Below are 19,661 nucleotides of genomic sequence, written 5' to 3' on the forward strand. Positions count from 1 at the left end.
ATGGCTTGAGAATGCCACTGAAGCAAGAGTGAGTGTAGTTTCTATGAAGTATAGTCCATAAGGATAAAGACTTTGTGTCTCATTCACTGCTACATCCCCAACCCCTTAAACAGTGCCTGCACACTGTAGATACTCCGTAAATATTTTCTGAATGAATGAGTGAATGAATAAATGAATGAATGAATTTGCACTATGAATAAAATCAGGCCTTTTGGGACAAAGGTTACCTGTTGTATCTAAGTTGATAAGAATCAAATTTCCATGAGTTTGGAATACCTGGCAGACAAATTTGGACATCCTGCCTTCCTTTATTCAACTGAAATAGAAATGTGAAATATAAAGATATTTTTAAAATGAAATATAATGATTTATTAAGTTTCTACCATTTATCAGGTATCGGGGATACTTCAGTGAACAAGAATAGACATGACTTCTATACTCATGGATTTTAGTCTAGTGAGAGTGACAACATTATTTAATTAAACCACTCATTAATTTATAATTACAAATAGACACATATTATGAAAGGAATGTACTTTGTTCTGAAATCACATAAAATGAGGGTATATTCTTAAAAACCTAAGTTGGGGATAGGGTTATGTTGTGTCATAAGGGATAGATCCAGTTTCTTCTATGAAATCTTCATCTCCCCGAGTTTATAGAATACTCTTTAGGCTGTCACACTTGGTTCCTATAAGCTTTGGTTTTTTATCTTAATATATGGATGATTTAGTAGATTATATATTCTTTGAGGAAGGAGAGATTAGAGTAGGCAAAAAGGTGTTATGATTTATTTTTATCACCTGTAGTTTTCATGTGTATAATAGGTGTAAAATTTATGTTGACTCGCTGAAATTATGATGGAGCTTTTGATAGCGGTAGATATGCCATAAACATCTAAGAGATTATTTCTTGATTCTTTGAGCATCTTAAAGAAGTTCATGGTGTCTAGATGTCATTCTTAGTTTATAGACCTTGAGTGGCAATTTTAGGTCGGGGATAGATGTCTAGTGATTGGCAGTCAGGGAGCTTTAATAACCATTGTTACATATTAACTTTAATCAAAGCAGTTGCTTTTGAATCTGCTTTCAGTATATATTGAAAATATGACTACATCTTACCACTTTTCTTGCCTTCCTTCTGGTTCCTGATGCTATCATCACTTTTCTGGATTATTACAATAGCCTCATAATTGCTCTCCCCTGGTCTTGTCCTGCTTGCAGCAACAAAAGGAAGATATTGGAAGCTTTTGAGCAGTGGTGGTAGCATTACAAGCTCTGTGCTTTGACATGGCCACATTGTTTTTAACAGATTGGAATAGAGGCATAGTACACATGTGTTGACTTGGCATAGTAGTAGGGAATCAGGATAGCACAGTCAATTCTTAAAGACTTTATATTCTTGGTAGTTAAATAATTATCTGCTTGCCAATATTAGTACAGTTGACCCTTGAACATGGGTCACTAACCTCCCCATACTGTACTTTTGTAGAGTGTAAATTAATGCCTTAATAAAGCTACTTTTTTTTAAAGGACACTAAGATAACAAATAGGCCAACCACAGATGAGGAGAAAACATTTCCCAATTCATATATCTGACAAAGGATTATATGCAGAATATATAAAGAACTCCTACAAATCAGTAAGATGACAAACAGCACAATAAAAAAAAAATTGGGCAAAATATTTGGACACTTCAACGAAAGGAATACTATAATGGCCAATGAGCACATGAAAGGGGCTCAACATCCTTAATCATGAGGGAAATACAAATTAACACCACAGTGAAGATACCCTTGCCCACCCACTTCAGTGGTTTAAGTTAATAAGGCCACCAAGTGTTGGCAAGGATATGGAACAACTGGAGCTCTCATTCTTTGCTGAAGGGACCACAGATTTGGAAAACTATTTGGGAGTTATTTTGTTTGTTTTATAAAGTTCATCATACATCTGCCCTATGACTCAGCAAGTCATTTACCCAAGAAGAGCAAAAACGTATGTCCACAAAAAGACTTACATAAAAATATTCATAGCAGGAAACAGAAATGTCCATCAACAGGATAATTTTTCAACAAATTATAGTATATTCATATTATAGTACACTACTAGAAAATAAAAAGGAATGAACTACTGATGTCCCCAACCACAAGGATAAATCTCAGAAAATATTATGTTAGCAAAAAGAGTCAGACACAAAAGAATATTTGTATTCTATATTTCATGTAAACAATCTATGATGGAAGTCAGAAAGTGTTCCTTCTTTGTTAAGGAGGCAAAGGGATTGACTAGTGAGGGACAGTAGAGAACTTTCTGGGATGATGGAAATGTTCTGTATCTTGTTTGGGGTGAACATTTAAGATCTGTGCATCATATTGTACATTTATTATACCTCAATAACAAGAAAATACAAAATGCTATAAATAATAGCTAATTGTGAACCAACCAAGCGATTCTATTAATGTCTCACCATTTTTTATAAGAAAAATAAATCCTGCGAACCATGAGAGACTATGGACTCTGAGAAACAAACTGAGGGTTCTAGAGGGGAGGGGGGTGGGGTGATGGGTTAGCCTGGTGATGGGTATTAAAGAGGGCACGTATTGCATGGAGCACGGGGTGTTATACAGAAACAATGAATCATGGAACACTACATCAAAAACTAATGATGTAATGTATGGTGACTAACATAATAAAATAAAATTAATTAAAAAGAAAAAGAAATCCTGCTTCTCTGTTTCTAGAGAAAGAAAACAGTTTTTTAGTTAATGCTATTTTTTATATACTTATATATGGGATACAAATTATGAAAAGGTTATCTAAACAAATTGACTAAAGATTACCTGTGGAAAAAGGTGAATATTTTGCTTTTTTGCCTTTGCATATATATTGAGGAAAAAAGGTGATTTCCCACGGTAGGCTCTTGTACTCTGCTCTCTTACCATTTCTTGTGGTAAAATGTGCGCTATAATGTTCTGACCATGGTAAAGTAATTATACATTGATGAACTCCTTTACTCTCCTCTTATATTTTTCTTTTTTCTTTGTAATGAAATATTTAATATGATCAAAGAATATGTGTAACACATGTTAAAAGCAGATGCCTCTGCTTCCCCCTTCATTTGAAGTATTTAAAGCTTTTAGCAATCCCTTGCAGAGCTATGCCTATTCTGATTTTGTATTTTCATTTCCTTGCAGGTGTATATATCTATCCCTTGCATATGTGCTATCCCTTGCATATATGTGTGTATGTATACATATATGTGTGTATATATACATATATGTTTTTATACAGTTTATTATGTGCTTCACTTTTAGCTTTATAGAAATGGTGTATTATGATACTGCTCTTTTTCTTCAATAATAGGTTTCTGTGATTCATCCATGTTGCTATATGTAGCAAAAGTTTATTAATTTACATTGCTATATAATTTTCTGCTGTTAAAATATGTTTTTGGTCCCATTTCCTTTCTCATTCTTTGACCCCATTTGTTGTTAAATCAGCAAAATTATCAGTGACTTCACATGTATGGAATGCTTCTAACAAAGAGTTGTAATTATGACTTGGAAATATAGATACCATTAGAAATTCCTTCTATTCCTATAAGCATAGTAAGCTATATGATTTGCATTTTTATAGTAGGGTATGAATTATATAGTTATAATGACAGCTGCAGGGTAGAAAGTTTTAACACACTAAAATGAAATTTATCTTGGAGACATTTTTGGTATCTGAAGATCCACATGCCCCATATGGTGCCACTGAACCAATGAGTTTGAAGAAATTATTCTTACTGCTGAAACAGCACAAAGTACAAATTACTCTTTTTTATACAAATTTATTATCTTTTCAGCTAAATTTCTGTATGAATAATTATATGTATAAAATATAGACTATAAATATAATGTCCTTCATCACACGTTAGTGTGATTTTCCTCCATGTTCCAATAAATGGTACTGTATTTTCTAAATTTGAAGGTTGTAACAAAAAAAAGTTGCAGGTCAAAGTTAATACCAAGTTATAAGATATGAAGCTTAGAACATTGTCATTCACTATAAAGAATAACCATAATTCTGATGGGTTTTTTTAGTAGTCCATTTTGATATTAATATTTGTTCTAGTGAAATAGTGTTTTATTTCTCACAGAATATGGTCCTTTCTAAAAGAACCCCAAAGTATTTACATAAAAACGTAATTTTGTGTACATGCAGATATAGCTTATTTTTATTCATAACCATAGTATTTTTTTAAAGATTTTATTTATTTATTTGAGATTGAGAGAGCGTGAGCAGTGGGGAGGAGCAGAGGGAGAGGGAGAAGCAGACTCCCCACTGAGCAGGGAGCCCGACATGGGGCTCAATCCCAGGCCCCCAGGATCATGACCTGAGCCAAAGGCAGACACTTAACTAACTGCACTACCCAGGTGCCCCCATAACCATAGTGTTATAGTCATTGTGGTAAGCCATTTTATTAATGTAACCACAGGCTTAAGATAATATGAAATTTGGTATAAATTTAACTTTTTAATATAATTTGTATTAGGGGCTGACTTTTTTCATTACATTTTTTTGTTGAGAGAGAGACAGAGACAGAGTGTGTACAAGAGCGGGGTGCCAGAGGGCAGAGGGAGAGAGAGAATCCCAAGCAGGTTCCACGCCCAGCATGGAGCCCAACTTGGGGCTTGATCTCACAACCCTGAGATCATGATCTGAGATGAAACCAAGAGTCCAACACTCAACCAACTGAGCCACCCAGGCGCCCCCTAATTACATTTTTTAACTCATTCAACTAATTAACTTTTTTTAAGTCATTGGTGTGAAATCCCTTTTGCTGTTTCATAAATCAGAATCATGGATCAAAAGAGAGGGAGAGGGGGAGGGATTGGAGGAGAGAGAGGATTGTGAGAGAAACTTGTTATGATTTCTGTTCCTAAGTGGCATCATACAGAAAGTTTAAAATTAAATATACAGTATTATAAGTATCTCGTTGAAATGCAGGACAATCAGAGACTGATCTAAAGGTAATCAAAGATAACCAAGTCTTCGGAGGATCTTCTTTCTAGGTTGCACTGGTGAGAAAGGACATAGAAGTGAAATAACTCTGATGTCAAATCAGATATTTTTCCCCCTAAGTCAACGTAAAAACTTGACTTTGTTGGTCCTACCAGTAGACTCAACCCCCTAGTGAAAGTAGGCAGAGCACTCTTTTTCGGTTGACCAGGCTAAGACTCCCTTCGTCTTTATATCATATATATCACTGCACATAGTTTTTTAGAAGCCTAGATCTCTAATAACAATAACAGTAGTTCTCCATGAAGCAACTGAAACCCCGTCTGAAAGACATTATGCATTTGTTTTCTTGAATGGGGAAGGCATTATGGGGAGTGAAGGCTTATTAACCTGATTTAAAAAAAAATATGTAAGGGGTGGAATTTTATTTTAATAAGTCATGCAGCAAGGAAATTTAGGTTATTGCAGCTCCAGGACAGCAATTACTTAAATATTGACAACCTATACATGTTTTACATGCCCGTTTGCTCTCCTGTTCACTACTGAAATGTAGTTACCATAGCAATGAACACATCACATGGTTCCTGTGCTAGTTCTAAAATAGAGAACAGCAATATGCCATATGAGCCATGCTTATTTTCTACATAAGGGCTGCATCTACAACTTGAGGCCATTCCATACCCTTCTCGGTGCAGATAGCTTGTCATTGATTTAGAAAGCTTTTAAAGTAAAAAGCAATTGGCAAGAGTACATATCAAGTCTCCAACCTTTCTTGTACTATATGGTATATATTCTTTGCCACTGAGCTAAAAGGACAGCTTTACTAGCTTTGACCAGCAGGGACTCTGCTATTATATATTTAACCAAATATCTTCTACTGGAATATCAGTACCACGCAGGAGTTTAGACGGAAGGGGCATTTATACCAGGGATGGAAACATTTTCTCTGTCTTATTGACCAATCCTTAACCAATCTTAGCTTTTCTCCTACTGTTTGCTTTTATGTCTCAAGTTTTTAAAAAATAGGATTCTTTTGAGAATTTGAGGAGAGGAGGATGCCAGGCACAGTTGGAGATATGCTATTAGTTCCCTTTTAGGACCATTATTGCTCTGTAAGATTTAAGCATAGGTTACACAGCAGTGTATCAAAAAGGACTGCAGATTTCTGTGACTGATGCTGTCAGGTCCCCACTTCTACCTTACTCTTGCATTCTTTTAGAGTATGTAGTAGACTGTCAGACCTCAAGAAATAAAACAGGTGCATACCCCTATTACTGTGGATCTTATATATTTACTTGAAATAGTCCAAGTACTATAACATGTTAGTGAATGATGCTACTCTGTAACTATTTCTAACATATAAAATAAGCACTGGAATAAAATAAGGAAATATACGGAAATTTCGATTTGAGCTGCCAGTTGTACTACACCTATTGTCACTAGAACTATAAATTAAAATTTTTAAATATTATGCACTGAAACTACTAGAAACAGCTACACTACAGGTAGCGGAGGACTCCAGTGCTTTATTTCCTCATTACCTTATACTCTTGACTAAATTTTGTAAGAGGTGAATCACAGGTCTTCACACGCAAATTAGTAAATTTAAGAAGCTAAGGGTGCCTGGGTGGCTGTCGGTTAAGCATCTGCTTCAGCTCAGGTCATGATCCCAAAGTCCCGGGATCCAGTCCCACATCAGTCTCCCTGCTCAGTTGGGAGTCTGCTTCTCCCTCTGCCCTTCACCCTGCTCAAGCTTGCTCTCTCTTGCTCGCTCTCAAATAAATAAAATCTTTTTAAAAAAAGGAAGAAGAAGCTAAATAGGCATACGTATTTGGCTGGCTGGCTACTACTAATGGGGGATATATGTTGATTGTTTTAATATTTGTTTAATAATTGTGTGTTTTTTCATCTCCTTTTATAATTTGAAAAACATGTGCTTTAGTATTACATAAACTATGTAGGTGTGCCTGGTTGGCTCAGATGGTTAAGTATTGGACTCTGGATTTCAGCTCAGCTCATGATCTCAGGGCACTAGAATTGAGCCCCATGTCAGGCTCTGCGCTCAAGAGGGAGTCCGCTTGAGGATTCTCTCTGTCCCTCTCCTTCTGCCTCTCCACCTGCTCGCACGTGTGTTTGCAAGCACGCAATCTCTTTCTCTCTCAAATAAATCTTTAAAGAAAAAAAAAAACTGTGTAATATGGGTACTTTTATATCCAGATAATTTACAACAAAGTAGAGCAAGTGACCAGAGATGTCATTATAATCTTGTACTTGAACCTTATTATTTTTTTTCTTGGTCATTATTTAAAAATGGTACACTACACTGATGAACATAGGGGAAGGAAAGGAAAAATAAACTAAGATAAAAACAGAGAGAAGGCAAACCATAAGAGACTCTTAACTATAGGGAATAAACTGAGGGTTGCTAGAGGGGAGGTGATTGGGAGAATGAGGTAATTGGGTGATGGGCATTAAGGAGGGCACTTGATGTAATGAGCACTGGGTGTAATATGCAACTGATGAATCACTAAATTCTACCCCTGAAACTAATAATACACTATATGTTAACTAACTTGAATTTAAATAAAATCTAAAAAAACATTAATTAAATTAAAAATAAATAAATAAGACTTTCTAAAAAGAAAAAAGGTTGTACACTACAGAAATAGGTAATACAGAAAGAAAACTCTTTTGTAATCCCACCACATCTCATAGTGAGATAATCTCTTAGTTTGGGGTATGCCCTTCCAGATTATTTTTTATTATAAGAAGTATTAAAAACATTTATTTTGAGAGTATACTATACTTCTGCTTTGCAGCTTTTTTCCTAACAACCTAGATTGCTTTTCTTGTTAATATAGACTTTATCTTCCTTATTTTTTATAATAATTGTATTATTAAATGACTGTACATAATTTGTTCTCCTATTGAAAGCTATTGGGATGTTGTCTATTTTTTGTTATTGTAAATAGTGCTCTGTTAATATATGTCTTATACTTTTTTTTTAAAAGATTTTATTTATTTATTTGACAGAGAGAGAGAGCGAGCACAAGCAGGGGGAGCAGCAGAGGGAGAGGGAGAAGCAGGCTCTCTACTGAGTAGGGAGGCTGATGCGGGGCTTGATCCCAGGACCCTGGGATCATGACCTGAGCCAAAGGCAGATGCTCAACGGACTGAGCCACCCACGCGCCCCTATGTCTTGTACTTTCATGTAAATTTTTCTGTAGGCTCAATTTCTAGAACTATAACTGCTGATTCTTAGGAAATGAAAATTTAAATTTTGATAAATATTGCCTATTGCCCTAAGTGTTTCTACCAAATCATATCCCCAATTTAAATGTGTTTTTAAGCTTTGCTGAAATGGTAAATTTTAAATGACATCTCATCGTTTTAATTTGTATTTCTAGAGTTATTGTTGAAGTTCCACATCTTTTCATGTTTCTAAGCCATTTGTATTTTCATCTTCTGTTCTCTCCTTAATTCTTTGTCTATCTTTCTTTTGGATGGTTCAGTTTTTCCTACTAACTTTTTTCTTTTGTGTTTCCTTTCCTTTGTTCACTAGGAAAAATTCCTAATTGACTTGTAAATGTTCCTTCCAGTTTGTCTTTTGTCTTTATTTTTGGTGCTTTCTAGTATATGGAGGTTTTTAATTTATATATAGTTAGATTTATTAGTCTTGTTTTTTATAGCTTCTAACCCTTATTTATTAATATTGAGTTGTACATTTCATATGGGTCTCATGTACATATTCATTCACTTGTTTACAGAATCTAACCATCTGAGTCCTATAGTATATCAGGTGTCTGCTAGATGTTGGGTCAATAGTCTATGTGCAATCTAAGGATATAATCATATTTGCAACAATGTTTTAGCGTAGCAACAGGTCAAATTCTCTAGAATGGTTAGCAGGTACTTCTGAATATTGCTGTAAAGCAAATTAATACATAACATGACCAAGTTCTCTAGAATTATTAGCATCTACTTTTGAACATTACTGTAAAGTGAAAATGTGTAATATGTAAAGCAAAAGTAAAAAGCTACATATAACAACAGATAAGTAGTTTGTCCTTTTTTGAAATTTAACTAGTTTAGTCTTTTATGTGTCTTAATATTTACTATTAGTTTTGTGGCTAATACATCTACACCTTTCCTAGTTATGGTATTATTATGAAAGACATGGCTACTGGCATTTCACATAGAGTAGGAAAAATTCCTTTACATAAAAGGCAAACCACAATTATCCTCATCCTACATACTGTTCTAGAAATTATTGAATCAACAAATATTTATTGGGTACCTGTTTTATTGCTGGGCTCTTACAAGAAAAAGTAGTGAACTTTTTTCTTTTAATTTAATCTCTGCCCCCAGTGTGGGGCTCAAACTCACCACCTCAAGATCAGGAGTCTCATGCTCCACTAATTGAGGCAGCCAGGTGCCCTAGAATGTTTTGTTTGTTTCTTTGTTTGTTTTTAATGTGAGTTACAAGCCTGTCTTCAAAGAGCTCATGGTGGTCTAGTTTGGAATATGTAGCATTAAGTACTTTAAAAGTTAAATGATAAAGAAAAAAAAATTAAAAATAAAAATTAAATGATAGGTGTGCTTGGGTGGCTCAGTCAGTTAAGTGTCTGACTCTTGATTTTGGCTCAGGTCATGATCTCAGGGTTGTGAGATCAAGCCCCATGTTGGGCTCTGTGCTGGGCATGGAGCCTGCTTAAGATTCTCTTCTTTTCCCTCTGCCCCTCTCCCCTTCCCATCTCTTAAAAAAAAAAAAAGTTAATTAAATTATAATTATCCAATGATGTATAAAGACCCCTTCCCAAAACCAAACTAAAACAATAGAAAAAACTGTCTCTTCTGGAGCAGTATTATCTGCTAAGGAAATGTTACTGGTGTGGAAGCTTTGGCTACAGTCATTTCTAGAATGTAAAATGAAGAAATCATAAGAAGTCTATATCTCCCACTCCCCTTCACTCATTTTGCCTATCCCCCACCCCCCTCCCCTCTGGCAACCATCAGTTCTCTGTATTTATGGGTCTGTTTCTGCTTTTTGTTTGTTTTTTTATTCATTTGTGGTTTTTTTATTTTATTTTTTTAAAAGATTTTATTTATTTATTTGACAGAGAGAGAGAGATAGCGAGAGCAGGAACACAAGCAGGGGGAGTGGGAGAGGGAGAAGCAGGCTTCCCGTGGAGCAGGGAGCCCGATGCGGGGCTCGATCCCAGGACCCTGGGACCATGACCTGAGCCAAAGGCAGATGCTTAACGACTGAGCCACCCAGGTGCCCCTGTTTTATTTTTTTTATTCCACAGATAAGTGAAATATGGAATGAAAGGTACAGCATAGGGAATATAGTCAATGATATTGTAATAGCACTGTATGGTGACAGATGGTGGCCACACTTGTGGTGAGCATAGCATAAAGTATAGGCTTGTTGAATCACTATGTTGTACACCTGAAACTAGTGTAACACTATGTGTCAGTCAAACTTTAATTTTATTTATTTATTTATTTATTTTACGAATGAGGCAATTTATTGACCCAGCATTTGTTGTAATGCTTCTTGTTGGCAGCTGCCACCTGTCCAGCGATTCTGTCCAGATCTCTCTGTCCCTGAGGTGTCAGTTTGCGGCCCCTATCTTGGTCCTTTTCCACCATTTTCAGCCCCTCTAGGGCTTGGAGGATGCTGCGAGCCACGCTCTTGGAGCCTCTACTGAAGTGGCTGGGCATGACCCCATTTCTCTGACGTCCCCCGTAGATCTTGGTCATGGAGCTGACCTGAGTGCCGCCCCGAAGGTACAGGTGCCGTGCTGTGGAGGCAGCTCGTGTGTAGAACCAGTTTTCATCGTAGGGAGCAAGCTCTTTATGCTTGGCCAGCTTGACAGTGTCCACCCATTCAGGGACTTTCAGCTTCCCAGACTTTTTGAGGAAGGCTGCCAGAGCTCTGATGAACTCCTGCTGGTTCATGTCTTTTACAGTAACTCCAGGCATCGTGCGGCTGCCAGCCAGGGGAAAGGGCAAAACTTTAATTTTAATGAAATGGTATTTAAAAAAAAGAAATCATCAAAAAAACTGAACGTGGCCAGTTTACAAGTAGGCAGAATACACAGTCATCTGAGAGTTTATGAATTTAAGTCTGCTTTTTCCACCACTTGCCAGTTACTCCTTTGTCTTAAAGCTTTTACTCTATTAAAGTTGAAGGACCTTCTGGAAATTTTAGCATTTTAAATGTTGTCAAGTATTAACACCGCAGTGTGAGTAAGTTTAAGAGCCTTTCCTCATCTCAGTTTTGGATAGGGAAGGTAAGAGACAATGAGAAGACTAGTAGTCTGAGGTAAGGGGAGAAGATAAACTGTCAATCTGGGGATAGGGCATCAAAGGTAACCTTTGAACACCTCAAAGCTTCCTCTGAATATAAACTTCATCCGCCCAATATACACATGTCTGTTCCTCAGCTTCACTCATTTTATTGAAATAGATTGGAATTGTTAAAATATTTTAAGGTGTTCCCTGTTTATAATTTATAAAGCATCATTATATGAATCAGAGTTAAAACAGAAGCAGAACAAGTAGATACAGATAGAGGAATTTGTTATAAGGCATTGGCGTATGCAGTTCTGGAGGCTAGCAAAGTGAACCCAAAATCCAGTTAGGAAAGGAAGATCATAAATAGGTTGAAATCCTGTGGACATAAGCTGGTTAGTCTCTCAGCTCAGGGAAAGCCTAAGCTCTCTTTTACAGGGCTCACCTAATTAAGTCAGGCCCACCTGGGATAATCTCCCTTTGATTAACTTAAAGTCAACTGATTAGGGACTCTAATTACATTTGCAAAATTCCATCACAGCAGCAACTAGATTAGTGCTCGACTAAATAAATAGGGAAGATAGTTCAGCCTAACCAAATAGACACATTTAAAAAAAAAAGCCATCGTAATCCTTTAGACATCATTTAAATAATTCTTTTCTTGATCATAATCATCGTAAAAAATACTTCCCCTACAACTAGTAACTCCACAGATATTTTCAGGTAATATAATCATACTACAGGAACCACAGTCACACTCAGAAAAGAAGCTTCATCACTGGTCATAAAACAAGACTTAGAACTAGAAGCGTCCCCATCTGAATCTATCCCTTCTTTTTACAGTTGTAAAATCTGAAGCCCATAAAGGCTCTCAACTTAATTTTTGTTTTTTAATACCACAAAAAGAAATGCCTCATTTAGGAATACGTTTTAAATGACTTAGTCTTTCACCCGAGGCCCTATAAGAATTACCTAAGAAAGTAGGTGGGACACTGAAAGTAGTCCATTTTCAGTTCAATTAAACTAGTTGTCACTTTATATTGCTATTATATATAAGAGATCCTGGTATGCAGAAATATGTTTCTTTGGGTGCAAAACTGAAAATCTGGATATTTAATGAATTTTGTAGACATGGCTTTTATCAGAATGAATTTTGTACTCTTTGGAGGATCCAAAGCATGTTCTAAAAGGTCTTGTAAGGATTAGTGACACAGTTTTACTGTTTCTCCATTGCCTTGCCTCCCAACTTTACCTTATAATTTTTTATAATGGATCCCCAAAGTTTGCCCTCTGATATTATGGTCTACAGTTAAATTCAAGTGACATTTAGTTGGGAGGGTTTTTTTGGTGCTTCGTCATTTATATCTGATGTTCTTGAGCATTTACACAAACTTCTCACCACTAAAGGTCCCTAAAAACCATTTATTAATTCAAAAAAATTTTAATTACTTCTAGGTGCCAAGTACTTCTCCTGATAAAACAGTGAGCAAGATAGTCTAGGAGGAAAGTGAGCCAGAGAAACACCAGCAGTAATTGTGGAAAATACCATTACAGGAGAAGTATAAAAATATGATTCATGTCTTTTCTTTATGGCCCACTGCCTGCACATACTACATACTTGATAAATGCTTTTTGAATAAATAAGGCCTATATGGCATTTTTAAAGGAATATAGACTTTAAAAATGTATGTCTATAGGGTACTTTGTACAGAACTAGGGCAAGTAGAACAGGTAGAAAAGCCATAAAAAGTTTGATTTGGGGATGGATTCAAGGACTAGAGTATATTGGAATGGGTGCAAATCCATTTTCACTGATTAGCAATTTGTTTCATTTTCTTTAGAGATGATCTTACTCGCCTTGTTCATGACCTTTAACCTTTGTTTGAAATTAGTGCATCAGTTTGTGCTAATTGGAATTGCCAGTGACCAAGTGAATATGACATATCTATAAAAGAACAGAGAAAATTAGGTCCTTATTATGTTACTGCATCACTAATCCAGGCTTCCAGCTAAATGCCAGAATATAAATTAGATCCCTTATCAAATGTGGCACATAAAATTTTAGGATCCTTTTTAGTGTAGTACATGTGCTTTCAATAAATGCCTGCTTTGGCAAGAAATTATATCAGTATTCTTTGTGTCAAGTACGCTTGCATTATATTTTATGCTCTATAACTCTAAAACTGTCCTTGCAAACCAGGTCAAGGGCAAAATTAAATTTGGTTTCTGGATTTAGTTTTACATTGAACAAATACCATTTTTTCTTTGTTTGGTTATATTGTGATATGGTTATTTGCTTTATTTGGTTTTTCACTGAGAACAAAATTCAGAATCCATAACACTGTCTGTCCACTAACTATTCTGCTGCCACACTGGCCTATTTTCAGTTTTAAAAACCATTGAACTCTTTCTCCTGTCCTCTCAGGCTCTTTGCAAATGCTCTTCCCTCTGCCTTGACCTATTTTCACCCCATTATTCAGTATTATTCACCCAGTTAACTCTTACTCATTCTTTAAGCCTCAACTATCAATCTCTTAGAGATTCCTTCTTCATCCACACCACAACCAGCCTTAAAATACAGTTTTAAACATCCCCTTTAATATTACTATATTACTAGTTCTTAACAGTCCTTGGCACGTAGTGGGTGCTTATTAAGTGAAAGGATAGATTAATATATTGAGTACTTACTATCTTCTAGTCACTATAAAATTCCCTCAAGGAACTTTCTCAAGTCTGAATTTCAAAGGCCCATGTTACTTTGTAAATAATATACCTACTTTTACTTTAGGGGACAAAATTAGCAGTTCTGAGTGAAATCAGTATAAAAGATGTAAGGATATACATTTATATAAATGCATGTGTACATATGTTTGTATATGGCACGTTGCAAAGTAAAGTGAATATTTTACTGTGGTTGCTGTCAAGAAACCTTGAAAGCTACTACTTTAGTGAATACTGTTGTACAATAATTGCCTTACAAGTATGTCTAGAAAAACAACCTGTTTCACATATAAACTTCCCCAGGCATCTCTCTGCTGTCTGTATCTTTGGCTTCTAATAGTTCTTTGCTTAGAGTCAAAAGTCAGAATCTCTGATATCTCCCAGAAAAGACCATTTAAATTAAATGAGTCCATCAAGATTTGGAGGAAAGCCACTTGAAAAAAAGAAAATATATTACATTCTACCTTTAATTTTCAAAACTTGAAAACTAATGGTATTTCATCTATTCTTTTTGATGGTCCATGTGCCCCAGTCCTGTGATTTCCTTAGCATCTGTAATAGTTTTTGCTTTTATGCTTTTAGTGTTTTTCTCCCCAAGATGCTCTTTCAAGGTCCAACACAGAAATCCTTTTTTCTCTAACAGACTTTTCCTGACTAACCCTATTCCATTTTTTTTGAACTCTGAATTTTTTCACCATGTGAGTATATATTTCTTAACTTTTGTACACTATACTATCATGTATTTGATAAAAGATATTTTTTTTTATTGTAGCCTTTGTGTGTGTGTGTGTGTGTGTGTGTGTTTGCTGTGTTCTTGCTCCTTAATCTCACATGATCCACACACACAGTCCAAATCACTTTAATCTTATTTTCCTTGAATTAAATGAAATACAATTTTAAATCCCTTTCCTGGAAAATTAAATATAATTCATTACTGGGGTACTTTCCTTCACCTCCTCAAGGTTCTCACAAAGTAAAACATCTCCCCCTCCCCCGCCAAGTCTTCTGTCCCCATTGTCTCTACTGAGAGAGACCTACTGTTAGCCCTTCAAGTCCAGTGGCTCTGCTGCTTCTTGGAGTGTGAGAATCTTGGCCAAGGCCGGTTGCTGTAGTAGCTTAGATACAACTTCCTGTGTTCGGTATTTTCTGTTGGCCCTTCAAGACTGACATTTTATGAGGTGCCTGGGTGACTCGGTTAAGTGACCAACTCTTGGTTTCAACTCAGGTCATGATCTCAGGGTCGTGGGATCGAGCCCCGTGTTGGACTCTGTGCTCAGCACAGAATTTGCTTGAGATTCTCTCTCGCCCTCTCTCTCTGCCCCTCCCCTCATGCACGCTCTCTCTCTCTCTCAAATAAATAAAATCTTAAAAAAAAAAAAAAAGATTGACATCTTACTCTTTTCCTTCCCTATTCTGTCCTTGAGGACCCTAAGAAAATTGCTTAGCATGGACAGAAAAGGTATATAGACCTTGTGGGACCCTAAATATTTTGAATATGGTTTCAAAGCCCTGGAAGTCTGAAGGTCAGGTGAAAGTAAAAGGATTGAGAAAAGGGGAGTTACAGCCTGGAAAGTCAAATTACAGGTCTTAGAATTCAGCCTAGCTCCAGCAGTGCTCCAGAAACATTACTGTATCCTTAATTAGTGCCTCTTGAGTTGATGAAACAATATTTGCAAAACTATTCCCTACAACTGAATTAAGAGAGTTAAAGATTTTAACAATTCAAGATTACTGCCTATGACACTGGTGATCTTTTAAACAAGTGGTCATATCAAAAATAAGACATAAAGCTTGTTTTACGAAGAGGAACAGTGTTATAAGACCCCACTTGCAATTCTAGTTTTCAGATTAATGAATATGATAAAATTAAGATGGAATAAAAATTTTAGAAGACAGTTAAATAAAATCCAAATTGGATGTGGAATAAAGGCCAAATTGTTATTTTCAGTCATGTGGTGCATATTTCCATATGTTCTGAAAATCCTCAAGAACTTGGCACAAAGTTCTGCTGAAATAATTTCTGCTTCTTAAATGACAGGTGCCTCATCTTTTATTGTAGTATTAATTCAGAATCCCATCAAGTAAGAAAATGCATAACACAAAAGATAAATTTATAAGCATTTGCCTAACTCTAGCCATAGAATCATTACTTTCTATTTCCTTCCTCTCCTTCACCTTCTGGCCTCCTTATGTCTTTATTTTCTCCTTCTTTTCGTTTTAACCACAATCACTTCTCTATCAGATGGTTCTTGTTTCTACTTCTGAATACATTTAAATGCCATTTATAAAATCATAAATTCTTATTGAATTTATGTTTAAAAACCTAATGGGATTCAGCAGTAGTTCTAAACTACAACATAATTATTAAATGTAGTTTTTAATACCAGTGATGATTCACATTTTCCAACCTCCATATTTTACAATTTGTTTTTCTTGGCAAGGGTTTAAGTATCCATGAATAAGGCGAAAGGTTTCTTGAATTTTGGCATTTAAAGAAGGAATGAATCTTTTCCTGTCTTCTAAAAAGTTACTTTACCTTTTGCAAAAAGATATAAGCAGTAGAAAATGACAGATACTTAAATCTACTCACTGATTTAGGCCAAAGTCGCTGGACTTCTTGCTTATGAAACTCTCCCTGATAGGAGGTTGTCTGGTTGTTAGGGACCTTCCATAAAATCATTTTTATGGTCATTGAATTTTAGAATCAGAAGGACTTGAGAAAGTATTATAAGCCTCTCATTTTTGAGATGAGGAATCTGCGAAAAACAATTTGTGTCTTGTCCAAAGTCACATGAGAGGTAAAGTAAGAGGCAAAGCAAGAATTGGAAATCATGTTTCTTTATTCCAACTCTAGGACTGTTTTTATACCATTATTTTATGAACATGGAAAGCAAGCTGAAATTCATTATATTGTGTGTTTACCTAAAATTCATTGTATTGTGTGTATCTTAGAACTTGTCGTTTCTTTCTTCTTTTAATTTTTTTAAAAGATTTTATCTATTTTGAGAGAGAGAGAGAGAGTGTGTGAGCAGGGGGAGGAGCAGAGGGGGACGGAGAAAGAATCTCAAGCCTACTCCACACTGAGCGTGGAGCCTAACGTGGGGCTCCATCTCACAACCCTGAGATCATGACCTGAGCAAAAACCAAGAGTCAGAAGCTTAACCGACTGAGTCACCCAGGCGCCCCAGAACTTGTCATTTCTATACTTTATTCTTTGAATTAAAATATTTTGTATTAGTCATCTGTTTTCTGATTTGCCATGTAAGAATCTTCATTTATCTTCCCTTTTATATCCAGTCTACATAATGCTACTAGGTAACCTAATCTTTCTAAGATCTAGTCCTAATTATGCCACTTACCTACTCAAAAACTTTAGTATCTCTCACCTTCTCTATCTACATACTACATTGTTAAATAAATTAATAAATCCATTGTCCTAGCTTATTAAAGACTAATTCTACCTTTCAAATTGTAGTGCTTTCTGCTCCTCTACTCATCCCTTATGATCCAGCCAAATTGGACCACTTGCTGTTCTCAGAATACACCTTTCATTTTCCATACCTCTATGTCCTTCCTTATTATATATTCACCTAAATTTTTACCTATATTTTTAGGTTTATATCAAATTCTGGGGCACCTGGCTGCCTCAGTCAGTAGAGCATGCAACTCTTGATGGTGGGGCTATGAGTTCAAGCCCCATGTTGGGGGTAGGGTTTACTTTAAAAAAAAATTTGCCTTCCACCATAAAGCCTTCTTTTGTTCTCTTTCCTTTTAATTTCAATTGCAATCTACTATACTCTGACTTCAGTTTTTGCATTCATCTTAATTATTCTTATTTTTGGTTAATCAGATGAGTCTAGCAGAGTGCCATATAACCGTGGAAGTAAGTGGTATCTAATATGTTAATTGGTTTCTAAAGTTCTTAAAACAGATGGAAGATAGTTATTGCTACCCCCTTTTATTCCTACAGCAGATAACCAAAATCCGCCCAGATCATCACAACCAAGAGAAGTCCTACAAATATATATTAGTATTTATTTGCTAGAGAAAAAAGAAAGGCTTCATTTTAAAATTGTGAAGTGTACCATAGTGACTTATTGCTGGTTATAAGCTCATTTAGACTTCTGTTTTTATCCCACATGCTGTAAATTTTCTAATTATCTTGCAGCTCAGCAAAGTAAAATAGTAGCTTGTCATAAAAGTGCTTAGTTCGTAGCTTACCAAGTCCTCAAACTGAATTGTGTTTACTATTTACCCCTGTTACTTAATCTGTATGTAGGGTGTTTTGTGGTTTTTGTTTAGTTAACTTGTTGGTTTGTTTTTTGCTATTCTTGCTGCTTCTATTGTAAATTTTTTGACATTTACCCTTATATTGTACTCTATGATACCCAGTGTCTGCCAGTGATGTCTGAACTCTGTATGTCTTTGAAAATATAATTATAATTTAAAAATTCAGAAGAAAGTATTCTCTTAGGAAAAACCATCACCCTGATTATTTGTATATCACGTGGAAATGAGGCAAATGCCAACATCCTTTATGGTAACCTTCCAGAGCAGGACTGCAGATATGACCAAGATATGGATTGCATAAATACTCTCACAGAACCAGCAAACCAGCAATTTATGAAATATTGCACCAAATCGTAGATCTCATTCTTGAAAATCTCAATACTCATACGTACAAAGATCTTTTGCCTTTTTAAAAAACATTCTTTTGATCAGTTTAACTCATTCCAGTGCACATTTATTTAATCACACTATGTGCAAGGCAAAGTTCTAGGATAAGATATAAAACCCAGTTCTAAAGAAGCTTGTAAACTAGGGGAGAAAATAGACCCTGTAAATAAATTATAATGCAGTGCAAGAACTAGCATAATAGAGGCACATACACAGCACTAAGTTAGTGAACTCTGATCCCAAAAATAAAGTATGAACACAAGAAATCAAGTCAATATAAATGTATTGCAGAGGTATTTCTTCTTTGCTTAATGTAGGCAAGTGCTTTGTCCTTATCATTTGGTAAATCAACAAGGATTTATTATCTATTCTGTGCAGAGCAATATGTTAGATGCTTTGAGGATACAAAGTGAGAGTTTCTGCACGAAGAATTTATAATGTAGTAGGAGAGATAAACTGTCTATACAAATAACTATGTTTCCAGTCTGCACATAATTGCCATAAGAGAAACCTTTACAAATTGAGCAAAACTCTTCTGCAATGCAGAAAGCCACATCTGGAGATAGGAAAAGGAGAGACCATGAACAATTCAAGAAGGCTTCCATTAAGCAGAAGATGGTTGAACTAACCCTGGAGGGATTGGTAGGATTTTGACAAGGGTGGTTGAAGGGTATTCTAATTCATTTAGTGCCTACATGTGCAAGGTAGCATGAAGGCAAAAAAGCCTGAGGCATGTTCAGAGAATAGCAAGTATTCTAGTTTGAGTGGCATCTGGTACATGTATAAGGGAATAGTAAAAGATCAGGCTAGAAAGGAAAAGTAGGGGCACTTTATGGAGGACATTGAAAGTCAGACTGTGGAACTAGGACTTTTATCAGGAAGCAATAGCTTTTTGGGCAAAGGCTAATCGAAGTTGATATTTAGGAAGGTGAATCTAATGGTCATGTGCAAGGATGC

At 35.8% G+C, this 19,661-nt stretch overlaps 2 protein-coding genes across 5 annotated transcripts in view; one reads left to right on the top strand and one right to left on the bottom strand.

Annotated features, from left to right (window-relative positions):
- The window catches only part of ADK (adenosine kinase), a 506,764-nt gene that overhangs the window by 374,247 nt on the left and 112,856 nt on the right, over nt 1-19,661 (top strand). The gene's annotated exons all lie outside the window — the stretch shown is intronic.
- Nucleotides 10,521-11,080, bottom strand: LOC116644195 (40S ribosomal protein S19-like). The gene has a single exon (XM_032423558.1). The coding sequence runs from the start codon at nt 10,992-10,994 to the stop codon at nt 10,521-10,523; it is 474 nt and encodes a 157-aa protein (XP_032279449.1). The 5' UTR covers nt 10,995-11,080.

Source organism: Phoca vitulina, unplaced genomic scaffold (assembly GCF_004348235.1).
Source record: "Phoca vitulina isolate PV1807 unplaced genomic scaffold, GSC_HSeal_1.0 scaffold29, whole genome shotgun sequence".
In the NCBI taxonomy this organism is placed as follows: Eukaryota; Metazoa; Chordata; class Mammalia; order Carnivora; family Phocidae; genus Phoca; species Phoca vitulina.